At 43.0% G+C, this 21,748-nt stretch overlaps 1 protein-coding gene across 1 annotated transcript in view; it reads left to right on the top strand.

Annotated features, from left to right (window-relative positions):
- LOC141147949 (uncharacterized) overlaps positions 1 to 20,303 on the top strand; it is a 118,380-nt gene extending 98,077 nt beyond the window's left edge. The window contains exons 19-20 of the mRNA XM_073635108.1: positions 5,199 to 5,329; positions 17,005 to 20,303. Coding sequence (XP_073491209.1) covers positions 5,199 to 5,329; positions 17,005 to 17,561 — 688 coding nt within the window. The 3' untranslated portion in view covers positions 17,562 to 20,303. The remainder of the gene's footprint in view (positions 1 to 5,198; positions 5,330 to 17,004) is intronic.
- Positions 20,304 to 21,748: the final 1,445 nt, after the last annotated feature.

Here is a 21,748-nt window from a genome sequence, read left to right as displayed (position 1 = left end):
CTATATCCACCTTCTATTAAAAGTCTTGTATGGCCTTAAATATATCAATTATTTAGGTAGACGGATTAGTGATATTTTATACCCATTGATGTCATCACTGGGTCTCTGCTTCTCCATGCAGTGCAGGTAGGCCATGGCTGGTGGGTTGGTGCTATATTACATTTACTTATATAACGCTGTCAGTTTACACAACGCTTTACGCGTCTCAAATTCATATACTAGGTCCAATTTAGACAGACAATTAACAGCATGTCTTTGGAGTGTGGGAGGAAACAGAAGTACCTGGAGGAAACCCACTCAGGTGCAGGGAGAACATGCAAACTCCAGGCAGGTAGTGCCATGGTTGGGACTTGAACTGATGACCCCAGTGCTGCCAGGGGAAAGTACTAACCACTTAGCCACTGTTCTGCCCATATACATAAAGTCTTGGGAAAATATCACAGCACCGTGCCTTGCACCTTGTCAAGAGACCTCAGCTCTGAAAAAAAGGCAGTGGGCTTGCTTTGGAAGATGTTATGCAAATGCCAAAATATCCTAATGGCGGTCAGTCTGCAGGAGTTGACATTCCTTGGCAGTCTGCGTTTGCATAGAGAGCTCCTTAAACTGGAACTTTAGTCAGAAAATGAAGTCCTGATCACTTCAGGCTTGCCCCTTTTGCAGGTATTGCTATATAAACCATTAAAAATATTATACGGTTTAAAATCCAGTAATAGTCATGCTCAGTTGCCCTCTATTTTTCAGCACTGTGCCTAAAATTGGAGGCACTAGAGGCCGATCTACTGTCTAAAGATTTACTGCTGTTCGCAGGGGCTTCAGCAAAATGGCAGCTTTTGTCAAGAAAACAGGAGCAATGCTGAAGGCAGTTTATAGCACACACTAATTTTGGTAGCATAATTATTGTGTAATGCATACTGTTTAAAATCCAGTAATACACTGTCTCACCCTGCTGTGCGCATGCTCAGTTCCCGATAAGGACTGCTCTGGGCAAAATGGTGGCCTCCAGCAAAGAACAGGAGCAATGCCGGAGGCAAGTGGGATTTCACCCTAAAACTAAAATCTATAAATCTGCTGGCATCCACAACCTAATAACCTATCTAGCCCTGTAAAGAAGAAACCGCTATACATCCTTTTTTTTTGTGAAGCCGCTCCGGTCCTTTCTGCCGCGACAGATGCTCTGCATGAGTAGACAGCCGACAGCAGCTGTCAAGTGATGTCACCCATAGTGTTACTATGGTGCTTCTGTTGTCAGCTGCCTCTCCTGCACCCACCTACACAGAGAAGCCGCCGCTGACAGCTCAGCGTGCGACCGGAGCAGCTGCAGAAAAAAATATGTATATCGATTTTCTACTAGATAGGTTAGTCTTCAATCGTGGATGCCTGTAGATTTACAGATTTTAGTGTTGGGGTGAACTTCTACTTTTAAAGAATATTTTTTTTTATCAAGCTGTAATCAGTAAAGTTCCGCTTCAAAGTGGTTGGTTCTAAAGGCTCCAGGTTTTTTTAATCTTCATGAGTTCAATTCATGAAGGTAAAATACTTTGTGTGTGCGCAGGGGCCCCCCCTAATACCTACCTGAGCCCTATTGTGATGTGCATGAGAGCCTCGGCATCCCCCCCCCCCCCGGGACTCTCCCTCATTGGCTGAGGCAGCAGGAGCCAATCGCAGCCAATGAGGGGAGAGACCCTCTGAGTGTGAATGGAGCAGAGGCTTGGGAGAGAGCCTGCTCGGGTGCACCCATAGCAAGCTGCCTGCTGTGGGGGCACTGGACTTGAGGAAGGGGCCAAGAGCACTGGCAGGGGACCCGAGAGAAGGATCGGGACTGCTGTGTGCAAACCCATTAAACAGAGAAGGCAAGTATAAATGTGTGTGGTGTGTGTTTTTTTTTTTTTTTTTTTTATCACTTTATGTAGCTCTCGTATGTGATACACTTCAGATTTAAAGGTGTAGTTCATATTTGTAACTGTTTAATATTATACCTATATTAGGGGGTGTAACCTGGAACATTTCCTCAAGGCCCCTTTCACACTGGGGCGGTTTGCAGGCGTTATTGCGCTAAAAATAGCGCCTGCAAACCGCCCCTAAACGGTCTCCGCTGTTTGTTCAGTGTGAAATCCCGAGGGCTTTCACACTGAAGCGGTGCGCTGGCAGGAGAAGAAAAAATCTCCTGCGAGCCACATCTTTGGAGCGGTGAAGGAGCTGTGTATTCACCGCTCCTAAACCGCTCCTGCCCATTGAAATCAATGGGACAGCGCGGCTATACCGCGGCTATAGCTGTGCTATACGAGGGGTTTTAACCCTTTTTTGGCCGCCAGCGGGGGGTTAAAACCGCACCGCTAGCGGCCGAATACCGCGGTAAAACTGTTTTACCGCCGCCGCCCCCTACCGCCCCAGTGTGAAAGGGGCCTAACTGAATTGTGGAATGCTTCTCCCTGTTGCTGCTTTTTGAATCCGGCACAGTTGTGCTTCATTCACTCATATTTTCATTAGGATTTGTAAATGGAATGCCTACAAGTTTAATCTCCCACTGTAGCAGAGGGTTTCCTAGATCTCAATGGCTTTCAAATGCTGCAAGGGCGTCTAGGGTTCACATCACCAGCCCCATAATGGAGCCTACTTCCATATAGACATGGGGCTGGGATGTAAATCATGCTGGAGCCTGTGCAGTGCATCCATGATGCGGTTGCAATGCTCTGCAGGCCTGAATGCAAAACGATCAATACACGCTTTTTTGTTTCTATTAGCACCTCAGTTCAGGTGTTTGGACTTTTCATTTTAGAGTTGGGTGTAGTAAGGCTAAATAAGGAGGCTTGTATAAATATTGACCTTTTACAGTTCTACATTAAGGCTCGGTTCACATTGCCATGACTTATGGTGCGACTTTGCCAGGAGACTCCCTTTGATATTTTGCTAGCAACTTGAGTATGACTTGATGCAGCTTTTTTAAGCAACTTTCAGGGAATGCCTGGATAATCTTCCTGTAATGTCGCATCCAAATCACATCAATATCAATGATCCAATTTTGAGGCGACTTTCATTAAAGTCTTTGGGCACAAGTCGGATAGAAGTCCCACAGGAACCTTTTAAATTTTGGAGCGACTTCAGTAGTGCTAATTAACGGGCTCTCATTGACTGACATAAGACTTCAAGTCAAATGACATGCGAAATTCTAAGTCGGATTCCAAGTTGCAACCGAGCCTAAGACAGAATATGTGCAATCTATTTTTGTCATTTTTGTATAATAAAATACAAAGTGGTATTATAAGACATGTGTTGCCTATTCATGATCGAATGAATAAGTCACAAATTACACCATGAGAAATAGTAACCTAATACTAAATACGTCATGAACATGTGGGGAAAAAAAACATCCAGAGCATCACAGCCAGACATGGTAGGTGTTAATACTGAATATTAGATTTTGTAATGACTCAGGCCTTTTTATAAAGCCAAACTCCAGGACAAAATTAGACCCACATAAAGCTCAGGTTATCCAGGATCTATGCTTGTCTGGGCTCAAGGAAAGGGGTGGATGAAGCTGGGCCTCATTCAGTCTGAAGTAGGGCAGCAACCCATTGCCATGTCTTAAAGCAGAACTACACTAAGCATCAAAAACATTCTTTAAAGTGGATGTAAACCTTTACATATACGCAGGAAAGTGAACAGCTTCAGATAATACAGAGAGAGAGAGATGAAACAAATCTCCCTACGTAAGTTTTACATGTATATCGTGTATATTCTTTAGAAAGCGCTCTTTAGATTTTCTCTTCCTGGTCAGCACTGCGGTGAAGCCAAGACAGCTGATTGGAGGAAAGGCACACACCCTCTCATAGGTAGAGACTTTCAGCTCTGTTTGTTGAATATCCGGTTATGGGGCTGTTTCTCTGCAGCAAGAAATGGAGTTACTTGTCTGGATAAAAGGAAAATGGATGCAGCCTGATCAATGCCCATCTACAGCCTCACAAATGCCCATCTACAGCCTCACAAATGCCCATCTACAGCCTCACAAATGCCCATCTACAGCCTCACAAATGCCCATCTACAGCCTCACAAATGCCCATCTACAGCCTCACAAATGCCCATCTACAGCCTCACAAATGCCCATCTACAGCCTCACAAATGCCCATCTACAGCCTCACAAATGCCCATCTACAGCCTCACAATTGCCCATCTACAGCCTCACAATTGCCCATCTACAGCCTCACAATTGCCCATCTACAGCCTCACAATTGCCCATCTACAGCCTCACAAATGCCCATCTACAGCCTCACAATTGCCCGTCAATGCAGCCTGATCAATGCCCATCTACAGCCTCACAATTGCCCATCAATGCAGCCTGATCAATGCCCATCTACAGCCTCACAATTGCTCATCAATGCAGCCTGATCAATGCCCATCTGCAGCCTGATCAATGCCCATCTGCAGCCTCACAAATGCCCATCTGCAGCCTCACAATTGCCCATCAATGCCCATCTACAGCCTCACAATTGTCCACCAATGCAGCTTGATCAATGCAGCCTTATCAATGCCCATCTACAGCCTCACAATTGCCCATCAATGCAGCCTGATCAATGCCCATCTACAGCCTCACCATTGCCCATCAATGCCCATCTACAGCCTCACCATTGCCCATCAATGCCCATCTACAGCCTCACCATTGCCCATCAATGCCCATCTACAGCCTCACCATTGCCCATCAATGCAGCTTGATCAATGCAGCTTGATCAATGCCCATATGCAGCCTCACCATTGCCATGAATGCAGACTGATCAATGTCCATCTGCAGCCTCACCTCAGATTACTGCTGTCTCGGAGGCGGTCGGGACGAGCACCATCAGCTTACATACAGCGAGAATCTCCTGTTTACTCGGGGGGCCTCTAAGTCCCACTTCCTGGACCGGCTTCTATGATAGACAGAACAATGGTCCAGTGCCGGCCCAGGAGACGGGCTTCCTATTAAAGAGGCTGCTGACTAAACAGGAGTTTCTCGCTGTATGTAATCTGACGGCTCTTGTCTTGCCCCCTCCCCGTTCCATCCTAGGCAGCCCAAATTGCAGTATCGGCGTATAACATGCACACTATTTGCCCCCGATTTTCAGGGTGAAAAAGTGCTCGTCATACACCAATAAATACAGTATATACCTTCACCCCCCTACATCGGCTAACACCTTCTATAAAGCACCTTTACCCTTTTCTTCCAGGTGTCAGGATCAGCAGAAAGAGGCCTTGTCACCTGGGAACAAACTCATTGACAAGGAGCTGAGCGCAGAGGCTTACAAGGTGCCCATTCAGGCCTCGATGTGGGAGGACTTGAAGACTGCCGTTGTTCCAAGTAAGTTTTATTTTTATTTTTTTGTTTTTTGTGTTTTTTTCCCCCCCCTTGATTATGGATGATCTTTTCACAAGTGAGCAGTATGCTGTGCTTACGGGTTGGGGGTCCTGAAACTGCAGTTTGCTTTTTGGTCAGACTGTGGTTAGTGGGAGAAAAACAAAAAAAAAAGCCCTTTCTATGGTGGTAGGTGGGAGTAGCAAAATGGCTTGGCGTCAGTGGAAGTAAAAATGACGGCTGTCAACGACAGAGAAAACCGCCCAGAGTGGGTGGTCCGTGGGGTAAAATATTGTCCCCTGCCTTAGTGACCAATGGGAGGAATCGTGCCCCATAGTGTGGTGTCGGTTATGAAAGTCCCTTATTGGGGTTTACATTTACGTATATTCCGTGACCCGCTCTGCTTCTCTAATGGCTGGTTGGAGATCACTCCGCCTGTGGTGCCCAAGATAAATTGCCGGGTGCTACAAAGTACTGTATTTACTTCCCATTTAGAACCACTGATGGTTTCCACTTTGTTTTATATGGCTGAACTAGAAAGCATCGGGTGGTCACATTGTATAAGATTGAGAGCTTTCCATATTACTGTTGCTTTACTCTACACCAGTGGTTCTCACCCTCACTCCTCAAGTACCCCCAATGGGCCATGTTTTGGGAGCTTCCTTTAGATAAAATAGCTCCTATCAATACCAAGTCATTGATATTGATTTTAAAGAGGAAGTAAACCCTGCAAAATATCTTTTTTTTTTTTTTTTCTCTAATATTTCAATGTTTTTTTTACCTTGCCAAGCAAGCGATCTATAAATTAGTCCTAAACGAGCGTTGGAAGTACTTTTTTTTTTTTTTTTTTTTTTTGTGATTCTCCTGTATCTGTATTCCTGTCTGCGCCATTCTTTGTCCTGTTTGCTGAAGCCGATGCGGACGTCCTTTCCGCCTTTAGTTCGTATCCCTGCCGAAATCTCGCACGAATGCGTCGTAACCAAGCCTCCATCTCAATTGCCGTTACTACGGCAACAGAGCATTCTCAATGAGAACAGTAAATGACTATCAAAGCTATCATCGCGAGGCTTTCTCTGTGCCGTTCTGAGTGTCAGATAATGAAACGGCAGGCAGAGGAAGCTGAAACGGCACACAATGTGTGCCGTTAATGAGGCTACCTAGTGCGCAAGCGCGGGTGACGTCACAGGACAAAAAGACGATTTGCATCGCAAAGAAAAATGTGAGTGCACTTTCACAGACCGTGATAAGCTGCCCGTGCTATGTAGATTCCATTGATGTAAAGTTTTGTGTAAAGGGGTTTACAACCACTTTAAAGCAGCTGTGTAAAGGAAAACATATCCCGTTAGGGGGTTTTAAGACTGAGGTTGAGAAGCACTGCGCTACACTGTCTGAGGCCAGAATTAGATCCCTGGGTGGAGATGATCCCCTCCGACTTTCTTTTGCTTATATTCCATTCCTGCCCCTATTGCAGTTTTATATAATATAAAGTGGAGCTTTAGTCAGGAAATTAAGTCCTGCTAGATCACTTTGTGCTGGTCTCTTTTGCAGGTATAGCTATGAAAAACTTAAAAAAAAAAAAAATAAGGCTTATAGTGTTTAAAATTCAGTAATACTCTCTCACCCTGCTCAGCACATGCTCAGTTGCTCTGTTTTTCAGGCACTTTGCTGAAAATGTAAGAGGCTGATCTGCTGACGGCCTAAAGATTTACTGCTGCTCAGGGCCTTTGGGCTTCAGCATAATGGCCGCTTCCAGCATGAGGAAACTGGAGCTATGCTGGAGGCAATTTACAGCACACACTAATTTTGGTAGCATTATGTGCAATGTATGTTTCTTACTAAAGAACATTATTTATTTTTTATCAAATTGTAATGAGTAAGGTTCCACTTTAACCTTTTTTTGAATCGCTTTAAGAATCTGAGCGCTATGGACCCCCCTCCCCAGAAATGGTCACATAAACTCTTGGACTTGGCATGCAATGAATATATGTACTTTATTGTATTGAAATGTGATTGCCTTATACATATGACATACAGAAAGTTTGAATAATGTAATCTGTCTTCACTAAAAACCTCACTCCTTTTCATGGAAAGACCACTTTACAAAAATGAAATACAATCCTCTTGTGCAAATTAAACAAAACTTTTTTTTTTTTTTTTTAATTCTGCTCAAATCTACTACTACTTCTTCTATTACTACTACCACTAGAAAATGAGAATTAGTCTTTGCTCTTATGGAGTGGCACAAGATACCAGCTGTGCAGAGAAGGATGATACAAATTTAAATGTTAAACATGGGACAACAAGTCGAGAGGCTGAGCGGTCTGTGCTATAAGCAGTGACAGGGTGCTTTTTTATTTTATAATTTCGTTCAATAGTAAGCACTCATTCACACTGAACACGGCTTTGAAATCGTGCATCTTCATCTAAACTCGCACAATTTCAAAGCTGTATTTCAGTCTGACTTCAGGGGTGACTTAAAAGACCTCAATGCGGGTTCCTGCACAGATGTCTATTAAAGTTGCCAAAAGTAGTGCAGGAACTACTTTTGGAAATTGGCGTGGAGTTGCATTGATTTTGGACGCTCCCATTGCCTGTGTTCTGTCAAAACAGCCAACTTGACAATCTCCAGCTACGTCCCTTCCGGTGACTCTCTCCATCGGTAATTGGAGATTTGGACGAGTTTGCTGTTTTGACACAACACCTGGCAGCGTATACACTACGGTACACAATATAAGTGGATGTTAGTCCACCCGCTAATAACTAACATGGCCGCCTGCAAGGTGGCAACAACTTTTTCCTCCTCAGCCGCTGTTCTGTCAAAACAGCCGACTCGTCATGTACCGTAGTGTATACGCTGCTGGTGTTGTCAAACAGCCAACTCGTCAATCTCCATTTACTGATAATGGAGAGTCACCGGAAGTGACATGTTTGGTTGGAGATTTCAATGAGTTGGCCATTTTGACACACCGGCAATAAGCTGCGTTATGATCTGTTAAATTGTGCCGATGGGAACTGGGTCTGAACCATTGAATGGGACAAGGGGGGAGGGCTGTACAGTGAATGCAAATGTTTATATTTATCAGACCCTCATTGACCGACCGAAAAACCCATCCATGGACCCCAGGTTTAAGAACCCCCTTCCTTATTGGATGGTATAACACCTTGCAAGCTTACAATAAATCTGCCACTGACCAAGTCCCCTTTTTTGGGGTTCTTTACGAAAGGCAAAGCCACTTTTCACTACAAGTGCAAAGTGCACTTGAAATTGCACTGAAAGTGCACTTGGAAGTGCAGTCGTTGTAAATCTTAGGGGTAGATCTAAAATGAGGGGAAGCTCTGCTGATTTTATTATCCAATCATGTGCGAGCTAAAATGCTGTTTTTTTTTATTCTCCTTGCATGTCCCCCTCGGATCTACAGCGACTGCACTTCCAAGTGCACTTGTAGTTTGCACTTGAAGTGCAAAGTGGATTTGCCTTTAGTAAGAAAAAAAACCTTTGTCACCTTATGCAGCCTTGGCCACCACTTAATGCTCTTAAAGTATATCAAAGTTACCCTTTTAAAAACAAGCCAAATGGGACCTCAATGTTTGCCTATTACCTAGTTTTTATTTAAAATAACCAGAAGTACTTTATTTTTTCCTTCGTATTTGTAGTCATATATCTGCCCTAACCCCTCAGTGTATGTCTCTTCCCTGACGGGCAGATATTTCCCCCTGCTCTGATGTCAGGATAATAAAAGTGAGGGGGGGGAGGGGTTAGCTGTATTTGCAAGTCAGCACTTGGCTGTTGTCAGAGCTCACACTGTAACAGCGCATGCGCACTAGAGGAAGAGTGCACTATACAGACACTTAGTGCACACTTAAAGCTGAACTCCGGGCACAAAACATTACTTTAAATATTCCTTAGTAACCAGAAAAGAGATAAATCCACTTTGTGCACCAATTGCCTCTACAAACTCAGATATGACCTTGTAAAAATAGCAGTGAGCTTTGCTGTTGGAGGGACCCGGGGGGGGGGGGGGGGGACTCCACCCACTACAAGCTAAAATACAGGACCAACCCTACAAAAAGGAAGAGAGTAGCCACGACCTCTGCACAAAGGCAAGGTTTCATACAGGATTATTGCAGAGATCTGGAAAAAATACACAAAGTATACCAGGATTCTAGTTAAGAATACACATGAACATGTTCATTTACACAATATTTGCTTATGCCGGAGTTCAGCTTTAATGAAGCGGTTCAGCTATCCAGGTGTGGCCAACACTTGGGTGATCAGGGATTTCAGTAGCGGCTGAAGAGCGTTATTCTGGACCTCCAGTGATGATTGGGAGCAAAGCAAGATCATCAGGTAATTTAACCACTTAAGCTAAGAATATTATCATTGTGCATTTTTTATTGGAATGTTGCAGTAGGTTTTTTTTTTTTTTTTTGCCTAAAGAAACATTTTAAACTGGTTGTGAATCCTTACATATGTCAGGTAAAATGACTGGGCTCAGGTGATGCACAGAGATGAAACCAATCCTCCTACATAAGTTGTACTGGTTTATTCTCAGTCCTCATTTCTCTATGGCTTTTCAAAGTACAGAATAAACACAGCATGCTCTCTGCTGCAGGGGCAGGGTTCTGATGCCAAACAGTGCAGAGCAAGGAGCTGAGTGTAATCTGAGGCCTGAGTGGAAGGAATGGACACGGTCCTCTACAGTCTCATGCACAGTTGAGTCTGTCGATCACCTACTGAGTGCCGGGGGAAGAGACTGGGCTGTCTCCCAGGATTCACTCGTGTCCAGTTAAACTATCAGGGACTCATGTAGATGGTAAAAGGAAGGAGCAAGCACACAGAAATCACACTAAGGATTTTGGATTGAGACTAGTGCACACTATAGAGCAGGGGTCTCAAACTGGCGGCCCTCCAGCTGGTGCAAAACTACAAGTCCCATGAGGCCTTGCAAGGCTGACAGTTAAAATCATGACTCCCACAGACAAAGGCATGATGGGACCTGTAGTTTTGCAACAGCTGGCGGGCCGCCAGTTTGAGACCCCTGCTATATAGAGGGATATGTTTTTGTTCATTTCAGAGAATTGCAACCACTTCCCGACCAGCCTATTGTAGTACTACAGCCATGTGGATGTCCTATGTCAGTGATGGCGAACCTTGGCACCCCAGATGTTTTGGAACTACATTTCCCATGATGCTCAACTACACTGCAGAGTGCATAAGCATCATGGGAAATGTAGTTCCAAAACATCTGGGGTGCCAGGGTTCTCCACCACTGTCCTATGATGTCCCACTCGTGTGCCTCATGAACACAAGGTCGTTGTACGTCAGTTGTACACAATGACTCGGTTATTCTTAGCCATTGTGTGATCTCTGTGTGGTTGGTCAGTCATCACATGGTACAGGACCAATCACGCAAACACAGTAAAAAAACTCTCCTGCGCTCAGTTGTCCATGAACCAAATGTGTGGTGCGACCGCCTAAAAAGGTAATGCCTACTGTCTTGCAGCCCTCCTTTGAACAATGGGTATTCAAGCTAGAAAAAAACAGAAAAGGAGGGCGCACCAACCTAGTGCATTACCACTAATAAACTTTAATGCAGCATAAAAACAGCAGAAATACTACTCACAAACGAGCTTGGAAAACCAGCTTTTGAAAAGGGCGCAACAGCGCTGTTTCTGTGAATCGACACACCAGGACCTATTGCCAAGAGGGTCAAACCGGTGCAAACTGCTAACGCGTTTTGGGGGAGCACCCCTTTCTTCAGAGCCTGAGCGGGCAATGGTTCCGCAATGGCACGCTCAGGCTCTGAAGAAAGGGGTGCTCCCCCGAAACGCGTTAGCCGTTTGCACCGGTTTGACCCTCTTGGCAATAGGTCCTGGTGTGTCGATTCACAGAAACCGCGCTGTTGCGCCCTTTTCAAAAGCTGGTTTTCCAAGCTCGTTTGTGAGTAGTATTTCTGCTGTTTTTATGCTGCATTAAAGTTTATTAGTGGTAATGCACTAGGTTGGTGCGCCCTCCTTCTTTTCTGTTTTTTTCTAACAGGACTAATCACAGCAGTCCTTTACCATATGATGGCTGTGGCTAATCACAGTAGTACACAATGGCATAGGAATAAATGCCGTTCACAAAAAATGATTGCTTATTGGTTTTGACCACTGTATTGCCTATCCTAATGTGGAGAGAAAAAATCCAGTACAGCTCCCTAGAGCAGCAGTGTCATTATGGTGACACTGCACTGCTCTGACTTTATTTTTTTTTACATACAGTCACCAGTTAGTCTTCCTAATCACCACCAAACCAGTCATTATGGTGAAACTGTACTGCTCTGGTGACGTATAAAGAAAAGTGAATTGAAAAACTTAATTTAATTTAGTTTCAATAGTTTTTTTTATTAGTTCTGGAAAAACCAAGAAGATTTTGGTAGAGCGGCGAACAATCTTCACACGCATGTAACAAGAGACATATAAATGTGAGGCTTAATGGGAACTAGTGAAGACCATAACACACACAAGTTAGGTCTGCCATGAGGCCCCTCAACACAAACTTGTGTATAAGGGAGGACAGTAACTGATCATCCACACCGTCTCACCTAGTGAATTATGCACGTGAGAAATAACATGACCACGGCTGCTGCACAATATTGCTAAGACAGACATAACCACTATAAATTGGCACAGGTGGCGATAGTGCCTCTTATCCATATTGTGCGATAATTAAGGCACTTACTCTCAAACATTACAACTGTCCCATGTGGGGGACCATCTTCCCAAAAATATATACCCAGCAGTGTCTGGGTTAAAAGAGGAGAAAGAAGCCAGAGGGCTACGGTAATGTGATGCCTAAGTTTGCACATGACAAACGTGAAAGGGAAAGAAGGAAACTGAATAGAAAGGGTGAATCCATCCGGGAACTCTGGTCGCCTAGGTAAACAACTCTTATGTATGGGGGACCATATTTTATCGAAAAGGGGTTGTTTTTCACGCAGAATGCTCATTATCTTTTCATTCAGCATGTTTCCACGCAAGTTTACGTTTCATCAATGCAATGTCTATAACGGGTCTTTTTCATGCTGTGGCAATGGCAAATTTGGCCGCTAGGAACGTAAAGTATATTAACGTCTTTTCCACTGGTTCGTTCAGTAGGGCAAAACTAGCGTCTTTGGCAATGTTAAGCATTGTGACCGAAAAATTATAAATGTGTGAACCCTCATCCAAAAGCGGCAAATGTAATTTTTATTTCATTTCTTAATTTTCAAAAAAAGTGTAACAAATTACAAACTCACCATGCCTCTTACTAAATACCTTGGACTATCTACTTTCCAAAAAATGGGTCATTGGGGAAAAACTTGTACTATCCTGGCGTTTTTGGGCCTCTAAAAATGATAGGCTTGTCAGTACATGAGGACTGATACATTTTCAAATATGTATTCCATAGTTTGTAGGATCTTTCACATACATTATACATTGTTTTTCAGTGATTTTTACTAAAGCAATGGAGCAGAATACATTTTAGCTTAAATTTATTAAGAAAAACAGTTTATTGCAAAGTTTTATAACAAATTAAAAATGTGTAGGGTGTTTTTTTTTTTTTTTTTTTTTTTTTTTTTTTTCTTTTCTTTTCTTTCTCTCGTGTTTTATATAGGAAACCTAGTTGTGATTACCACCAAGAGAGCTGCATCTGTGTCCAAAAAAATTCATATGCTTAGAGTGTTGCATGGCTGAGTAATTTTCATTCAAAGTGTGACAGCGCTGAAAGCTCAAAATTGTCCTGGGCAGGAAGGGGGTGAAAGGGTCCGGTATTGAAGTGGTCAGGAAGTAAATAGTGTTTTTGTGCCCATGTCACCTTCTTGGACCTTTTTGTTTTTTTACCCTCCTGGTCTGTGTTGGTCCATTTTGAGACATTTCATCGGTTGGTAAAGGCTCCTTTTTGTGTGTTGATGACATTTGTAATTCCCTTATCTTGTACAGGGAGACCAGATAGAGCTGCACGATTAATTGTTAAAAATCGAAATCTCGATCTTTTTTTTTTTTTCCCTTCCCGTTCTTCAAAACAGCATGTCACGATTCTTTCTAACAAGTGCAGAGTTCTCACAGCTGGAAAAAAAAAAAGCCAAGGTTTAACACACAACACTATCTTTTTTGTTCTTTCATCAATGTAGATGAAGCAAGTTTAACCATTTAAAGACCAAACCTTTTCTGACATTTGCTGCTTACAAGTAAAAATCATTTTCTGCTCAAATTACTCGAACACGCAAACATTTTTTTTTTTTTCAGCAGAGACGCTAGAGAATAAAATGGTGGTGGTTGCAATATTTTGTCACAACGTATTTGTGCAGCGATCTTTCAAATGCAATTTATTTTGAAAAAATACACTTAAATGAATTAAAAAAAAAACAAAAAAAAACTAAACCGTAAAGTTAGCCCAATTTTTTTGTATAATGTGAAAGATGATGTTACAAAGCGAGAATCGCAGTCTTTATTCTAAGCAAAAAAAATCATGATTCTCATTTTAGCCAAAATCGTACAGCTCTATCTATGACCAGATTTGTGTAGTGAGAAGTTGTGCTGCTCTGCAGTCAGAATTCATTTCAGAGGCCATTCCTCTGGAGTCGGAGATGAGTATTTAAAAGGGTTTTTTTATCTTTTATTATGGTAATGAAATAAAGTAGCATGTTGAAGGTACCAGTGCATCCACTTTTAGATTGCAACCCAAAACAAAGGTGGAGCATGTGCTTATGTATGCCCTACAGGCTTCTGACTTGGCTAGGCTTTTACTTGTGATGAAATGGTATGGATTCTCCAAGTGTTAAATATTTTGTGTTTCCTATAGTTAAGATGAATTTTACTTTTGCATTAAAGCTGAAATCCAGGCGCAAAAAAAAAAGTGTTCAGTTATACTCAACCTCAAAGCCTATAAATTCACTGTGTAAAGGCACTGAATTGCCTTTGCATACCCAGATTTTACCTTGTAGAGTTAGTGGCGTTAGTGCTGTACTGTACAAAGTCTCTGCTGAGAGCAGAGCTGTCGGAGGGACCCTGCAGGCTCCATCCCACTACAGGCTTCCTGCAGGAAATTGCAAGAGTAGGCGGAGGCCAGAGCGGTCGCCCTGCACTAAGAAGGGAGCAGCAGTGACTGGTCCCTCCCTGGCAACAGTTGTTTCATGCAGTATTAATGCACAGATATGGGAGAAATATACACAATGGGTATACAGATTGAAGAAAGAATACACATTGCATTCCAAAAAATATTTAACGTCAGCTGAAAACAAAACCTCTCCTTTTTTGTTAAAGGGGTTGTAAACTTTTTTTTTTTTATTTTTAACATATACTTTTCTCCACTGTGCAGTTCGTTTTGCACAGGGTGGCCCCGATCCTCGACCTCTTCTGGGGTTCCCCAACAGCGCTCGCGGCTCCTCCCTGCACCGGAAAACCCCCTACGAAAAGCGCTCTCCCTGGGGGTTACCGTGCGGGCGCGTTTCCGGTCCAGCATTTGCATCCATAGACACAGAATGCCGGAATCGGCCCCGCCCACGCGTCATTGGATTTAATTAACGGGGGGGGGCAATGGCTGCGCTGCTATCAATCTACCCACTCGAGCCGAGACCCCAGAAGGTTCGCGCGTCTCCAGCGTGGGAACGATTGGGCTCAGGTGAGTAAAACTGGGGGGCTGGTCAGTGACATTAAGGTGAAAAAACATGAGGGTTTACAACCCCTTTTTAAGCAAAAAAAATTCCCTTCTAGGTCATCTATGTTCATTGCAAGGATTTTAACAAACTGTTGCAGTTTCCTACCTTTTGCTATTCTGAAGAAATATGTGCAGTGGGAATCTTTTCATGAAATTTATTTTATAGTTTTCAGCTGCTGCACCTGTAGAGCTCTAATGGAGAAAGTGGCAGGGTCTGCATCCCTTTTAAACGGTATTTCCCTTTGAGGGTATCTCACCCAGGGCTTTTTTTCAGGGGGCACTTGATGGAACTCCGTTCCACCACCTCTGGCTCAGACCCTTGGGTGACATCTCTGCACTTGGTGTGTAACCCCCCTGAACTCTGCACTCTGTATGTAATACAATCCTGGTATTTAATGCCCCTTTAAGACCCTCCTACTGTTTGTGAAATTTGACCACACCCAACATTTGATGTGATTTGGAGGGTGTGTGTGGGTGGAGGGGTTTTGGGGGTTGTGGTTATGTTCCAACGCCTATTGTTTGAGGGGAAAAAAAAGCCCTGAAATCACCAAAACTGAATTTCCTTTTACAAGGGATGCCCAAAGTCTGACTTGTATCTTATGGCAGACTTCTGGGAAAGTCAGTAAACCAATCACACAAGCAGGAAATTACATTTCTAGGGGGGCAATGTTGTTCAGCAGGGGTCTCCAATCTTTCTAAGCCTAGGGCCAGTTTACTGTACTTTTAGACTTTTTTGGGGCTGGACTGTGGCCAATGGGAGTAGAAAAGGCCCCAACATCAATGGGGGGGGGGGGGGGGGGGGGGGGAGAACAATGTCCCATCTTTGGTGTCAGCGAGATGAATTGTGCCCTATCCTTGGTGTCAGCGAGATGAATTGTGCCCTATCCTTGGTGTCATTAGGAGGAATTGCTTACCATCATTGGTGTCATTAAGAGGAATTGTACTCCTTCATTGGGGTTGGGGGGGAATTATGCCCCAAGGGCCATATCCTCAGATGAAATGGTGCCCCAAGGGCTAGATAAAAGTAAGCATAAGGCTGCATCTGGCGACCCCTGTTGTACAGGATTTATATAGTGTTTACAGTTTGCAAAATGCCTCTCGATATAAGGCAGTATAGTTAAAATATGAATAAAGGCAAGAGGAGGGTTAGGAGGTTACAACATTAACGGGATGAGCAGCTGTCTGGGGATGAAGGTTAGGGGGTTTCTGCTTGTGGGACCTTGCAACATTAAAGGGGGGTGGGCATCTGTTGGCGTTGGAGTAAGTAAAATTGTATTTGTTGTGTAGAGGTGAGATAAGCTTCCATTAAGAAATTGAGTTTTGATTTTCTGCATTAAGCCAGGCAATATATAGGATAGCCAGACAAATTTGGGTAGGCAGCCTCAAAAGATAAGAGGCTCTGAAGAAGTCCTGTAGTTTGGACATGGGGGGGAGGTGATAAGGTAGGCAGTCTTGAGTGGAGTGAAGAATTTGGGTGATATTTTGAGACAAGTGAAAGGTTGTGTTCATGGAAAAAGTCAGTTTTGTTAGGTTGTGGTGGGGCGGACTTCTCTGAAGTGGTGAGTTTTCCTCTAGTTCCTGAAGGCAAAGTAAGGTGGTTTTGAGTTGCCTTTGCAGGTGGAGGAAGGAAAATTGGAGCACGGACAAGCTGACCTAGCAAGAAAGGCAATGCATTTTTTATATATATGTATATTATAAACTGTAAGGCAGGCTACCCCATGTTAGTGAGGAGTTCTTTCACTCCGCAGTCTGATCTCTCTGCTGCTCAGGTCAGTTTCACAGTTCAGCCTTAAAAGTTGCTGAGATAAGGCCCTCCTTACCCGCTTGCTTGACACCTGCCGAATATGCATGCTGTAAATTAAAATTTTAAATGTTACTTTTCGTATTTGCCCAAATAAGGTTAAAAAAACATAATAATCTGCCCAACATCGCAAAAATATATATTCATTTCTCTGGTTTTAGTAAGTACACAGTAAACTTATCTAATTCTTCATTACAGAAGCTAAGCAGATTTGGATCGTCGGGAACTCTGTCATAACCTGGGCTGCTCAGAGAGCCAAGGCTTGCTCTTTTGGCAAGGACCTCGGATTTGAAGAGAAAAACTATACCGTTTGCTGGATGGGCAAGGCTATTCTGCAGTGGCGCGATTTGCTATCTGAGCTTAGTCAGACAATGGCCATATTAGGAATGCCAAGCGTGATAATCATTCACATGGGGGGCAATGATCTGGAGCATTTAAGCTGTTTCAAGCTGGTTAACTCTGCGAGAAACGACTTTTCTCAGCTCTCTAAGCAGTACCCGGACATAAAGTTTGTGTGGTCAGAAGTCCTCCCCAGGTTGTCGTGGACGATGACCCCTATGGATAAGACGAGATTGAAGTTCAACAGTATGGTCTCAAGGATCGCGGAAGAGTGCGGCTTCGGGGTGATTACGCACGAAGGAATTGAGCAGAGGTTCACCTCGTACAGGAAGAAAACCGGTAATGGCATTGCTGGCGTGGAGCTGGATATCTTCAACACAAAAATCAAAGACTATTTGAGCAAGACCATATGTTGAAGTAGCAGATTTGGTTTAGCCTATCTCTTATTACTGTGATGTGCATTCATAGTAAACGTTCATTAAACAAGTAATTTCAATCCAATCGCAGAGCGTTTATACACTATTTGGCCAAAAATAACCGGGCTCCTTCCTTTTGAAGCTTCTCATTCCAAAAACCAGAGCTAAAATTGTCCATCCCTTTGCTGCTATAGCAGTTCCTACTTTCGTTTTTTAGATGTTGGAAACAACAAATGAAATTGTGGCCCAAACAAATGCTAATGCACCATCCACATAAATTGGCCTCTACCCCCCCTTAGATAAATATGAAGATACACTTTTGTGTAGCCTATGTAGTTCGTAAAATGTTCATAAGGTTTTCACAAAAATCCCGTAGGAAGGGTTTTGTACTTCAGTAGGCAGCTTCATCTGAGACATAGACCCATCTCCTATAATTGCAAAATGGAACACAAGAGGGCGGCCAGCTAAGTGCAGCCTCAATATAGTGAGCAACCAGTCCGTCCCAGATGTGATGTCACATCCTGCCCTTTGTTCCACAGTGGCTCTGCTCGCTTCCTGGATCATTGGTCTTGGTCACCTCACTGACCACGCGCTGTACCCTGTCACCAGCTGCTTTTACGGTGGATGGCTTCCATTCAATGTGGCATGGCTGTAGATAAGCCCTTTGATTTTGTTTGTTTTGTATTTGGCTTTTTAATTGTAATAAACCCATTAATGCTGCATTTAGCTGGCGCCCCTTGTGTTCTGTTTAGATGTCAGGATTTGCTCCCTTTCACAAGATTAGCATGGTTAAGGTAAGCGATTGGCTGTGAGTTTCCAGTTCATTTAACAGCATTTTCCCTCCTGCCTCCCTTAAAAAAAGGGGCATTAAAAGGTGTTATCCTATATGGTGGCACCATATCAAAAGTTGCTGAGCTTTTCCAAATAGGCCATTCTGAAAGCCTTTGTTGGCATGAAGTGACCATAGGTCAATTCCCTTCACAAGAAGGGGTGCCCGGATGTTTTTGGCTTTATACTGTATGCTTACAATAGTCATTAGGTTACTAGTTAAAATTGTGTTAGCTGAGCGCACTTCAGCTATATCTACATGAAAGCTGAAGACCAGATCTGGTAGAATGATCTTCAGGGGTGCCTCATTTTTATTTTTTTTTTACATGAATTTTATTGAGTTTTACAAAGGTGTGTAGTGATGTAACAGATTTATATAACTATGAAGGCAAACCCAAAACATAGGGTATCAAAAAGTTGTGGTAATTGGGGGACAGCTAAAAAAGTTTGAAATTGTGACAAAAAACAATATGGTAGAAATAAAGCAGCCCCATGGCAGGGTCTCCAAGCAGTGCAGATAAAAGCATGTCTTTCTTCAATGTTTCTAAAACTGTGTAAGCAGTTGTTCAAATAGACAAAGGTATGCTTAGTTTTGTGGAGACCATAATAGTGGTTACTGGGTTATCTGTTCCTCTTATGAATGGAAGGATAGAAAGGGTGGTTGACCAAGGAGGAGAAACTAGGGCTGGAGATAATCGAGTGGCCAGCTGTGGAAGAAAAGGTGGAGGAAGTCGTAGGAACTAACCAGAGGAGAGGTCTAGATTTTCACATGCCGATTTGACCAAGAGGACCATATTTTGAGTAATGAGGCCACCACATTTTAATGATTGGTAAGCTGCATTAGGACATTTTTGGGTTTATTACCGCTTTTAATTGTGAAATTTAAATACATTGAAAAACGATTTAGTTAGTTACCGGCTTCTGCCTTTGTAAATGCTTGCTTATTCCAGTCACTTCAGTCTCCATGTGTGCTGAGTAACAGAGAAGTCTGTCTGTTATAATCACCAAGATAAATGGGGTGCCGCACACTTTGTCACAAGTTTAAAAATGTTTATTTTCTCATGGGAACACGTTTCATGGCTTCTAAATGCCCCTCCATCAGGCCTTTGGTTTATTTAAAAAAAAAAAAAATGAAGCAAGAGAGCAGTTAGGGGTAGGAACAGCTTTTATTGTAGCCATTGCTATAGTCACATGACACCTCTCCTACTACAACCTCATCCAGGTTGTGGGCGAATCAGATCAGAAGTTGACACTTCGGGGATGTTCCATACAGTTGCCCCGGTTAGGAAGAAATTCCTTTTCAGTTTGATAAATGGGAGCTGACTTCAGGCTCTGAGAGGCCGTAATTAACGGTAAAATTACTTGCGTTTTTATGTAGATTTTTTTTTTTTTGAGATGTTTTGTTTTAGGAAATCCCTTTTTTATATCAACTCTGAATGAAGAGTTTATATACTTCAGTGTTGTCGGTGCAAATTGCATTGGTCCTAAGTACTGAGTAAGCTTTCCGATGTCATTTGATACAAATTTAGCTTTTTATATACCATAATTTTTTTTTTGACCACGTAAGGTCTGTTTAATATACTGTTGAAAAATGTTTGAAGTACAGAAACATACCTGTTTATCCTGCTAGAAATCCAGTGAGCTGATCACTTCCTGTGCTGCACTCTTTCAGTTACATTGTTCCTGTTTTTTTCTGTAGACTGGAAAACTCCTCACCCCCTCTGTTGAAAAAGAGCAAAGGAGTTATTCTGTAGTCCTAGGGTGACCATGTATCATCTTTATAGATCCAATACTGTGAACACTGTCACCCTAAGACAGGAAGTGTCATTTACAGGATCACTAGGTGAGCCAGTGATGGGGGAGTGTCATTTACAGGATCACTAGGCGAGCCAATGATGGGGAGTGTCATTTACAGGATCACGGGGGGGGGGGGGGGGGGGGAGCTCTGAAATGGTGTGTATCCATCACATCTGAGGATTGCTAATTTGCAACATTTTTTTTTTTTTTTTTTTTTTAATTTTGATACAGATTTAAGCTCCACAGTTCAAAATTCAATTTCCGGCAACCTAAATGCTATCTTTTTGGCAATAGCGTTACAGCATGTAGCTGGACTTGAGCGGTGAGCCCTATCCTGTATGCATTTTAAAGGATTACTTTACATACAAGAACTCTGGAGGTTGTCCTTTTTTTTTTTTTTTTTTGTTTTTGTTTTGTTTTTTACCATCTGCAATATTTTTGAGATCTGAAACCAAGCATGCAGAGCTTGGAGGGTCAGAATGCTGTTGGAGGTTTTACACTTTTATGTAGAGTAGGATGTCAGCAGGCAGAGCTGCATTGAATCAACATGACAGAGAAGGGAATTTCTTCTCTTACCCCCTCTTGCTGCTGCTGCAAGACTGCAAAATTTGGGTGTTTGGCGGGAGGGCCAAAGGATAACAATAGCATTGAAAGTGCTTACAGTTGTGAATGAATGTTGAAATGTGCACATTTTTAGGGCAGGCTGAAGCTCAGCACATGGGAAAAGAAGTGTGTATACCTAACAATCTTTTTAGTTCATATGGCATGATGTAGTGATCTTTTGTTTTTGTTTTTTGCTTTTGTTCAGTAAAGTTTTTAATTTCAGACTATGTAGTATTGCATAAATACAAATATACAATAATTTACCTTAAATGCAGATTGAACTTGATGTGATTTTTGATTGCATGTTGTGAAGCTTGATTAATAAAAATCTGTTTCTTTAACACCCCATAGTTGTAACGTATTTTCATTCATCTTGCACAGGGATCTTCAAACTACGGCCCTCCAGCTGTTGGTGGACGACACATCCCATGAGGCACTGTAGAACTGACATTCACAGACATGACTAGGCATAATGGGAATGGTAGTTCCTGAACTGGAGGGCCATAGTTTCGACACCCCTGATCTTGCGTAAGGGGACCGTGTGAACAGGCCTTCAGGTTGCTTAACCTATTGTGGCCCTGCGGTGACAAATGGATGGGTTTTTAAACACCCTCATGTTGCACATATACGTCACTGGACCGCCAATGCTTTCTGTGCTGAGAGCGTGCTCGCTCTGCTCTCCCACCACAGAGACCGAGCTGTCAGACAACTCTCGATCCCTGATAATGGATAACAGAATTTGCTCCCGATCATGTGACAGCCAATCGGTGGTCGCATGATCATTGATCCTTCCTGTCCCCCGGCTTTCAGAACTTTTTAAAGGGATGCCTTGTGTCAGGTGGGAAGGGGTTAAAACACGAATGTCAATTTTTACTCAAGTTCCATGTATTTTAAATGCAGCCATCTTGAAGCAGAACTAAACCCTCCTATCTAGAGGACAGTGCCAGCTTTAGCCTCCA

This window comes from Aquarana catesbeiana, linkage group LG06 (genome assembly GCF_042186555.1).
Source record: "Aquarana catesbeiana isolate 2022-GZ linkage group LG06, ASM4218655v1, whole genome shotgun sequence".
Lineage (NCBI taxonomy): Eukaryota > Metazoa > Chordata > Amphibia > Anura > Ranidae > Aquarana > Aquarana catesbeiana.
The sequence above is the reverse complement of the archived record's forward strand: the minus strand, read 5'-3'. Positions and strand labels throughout refer to the sequence as shown.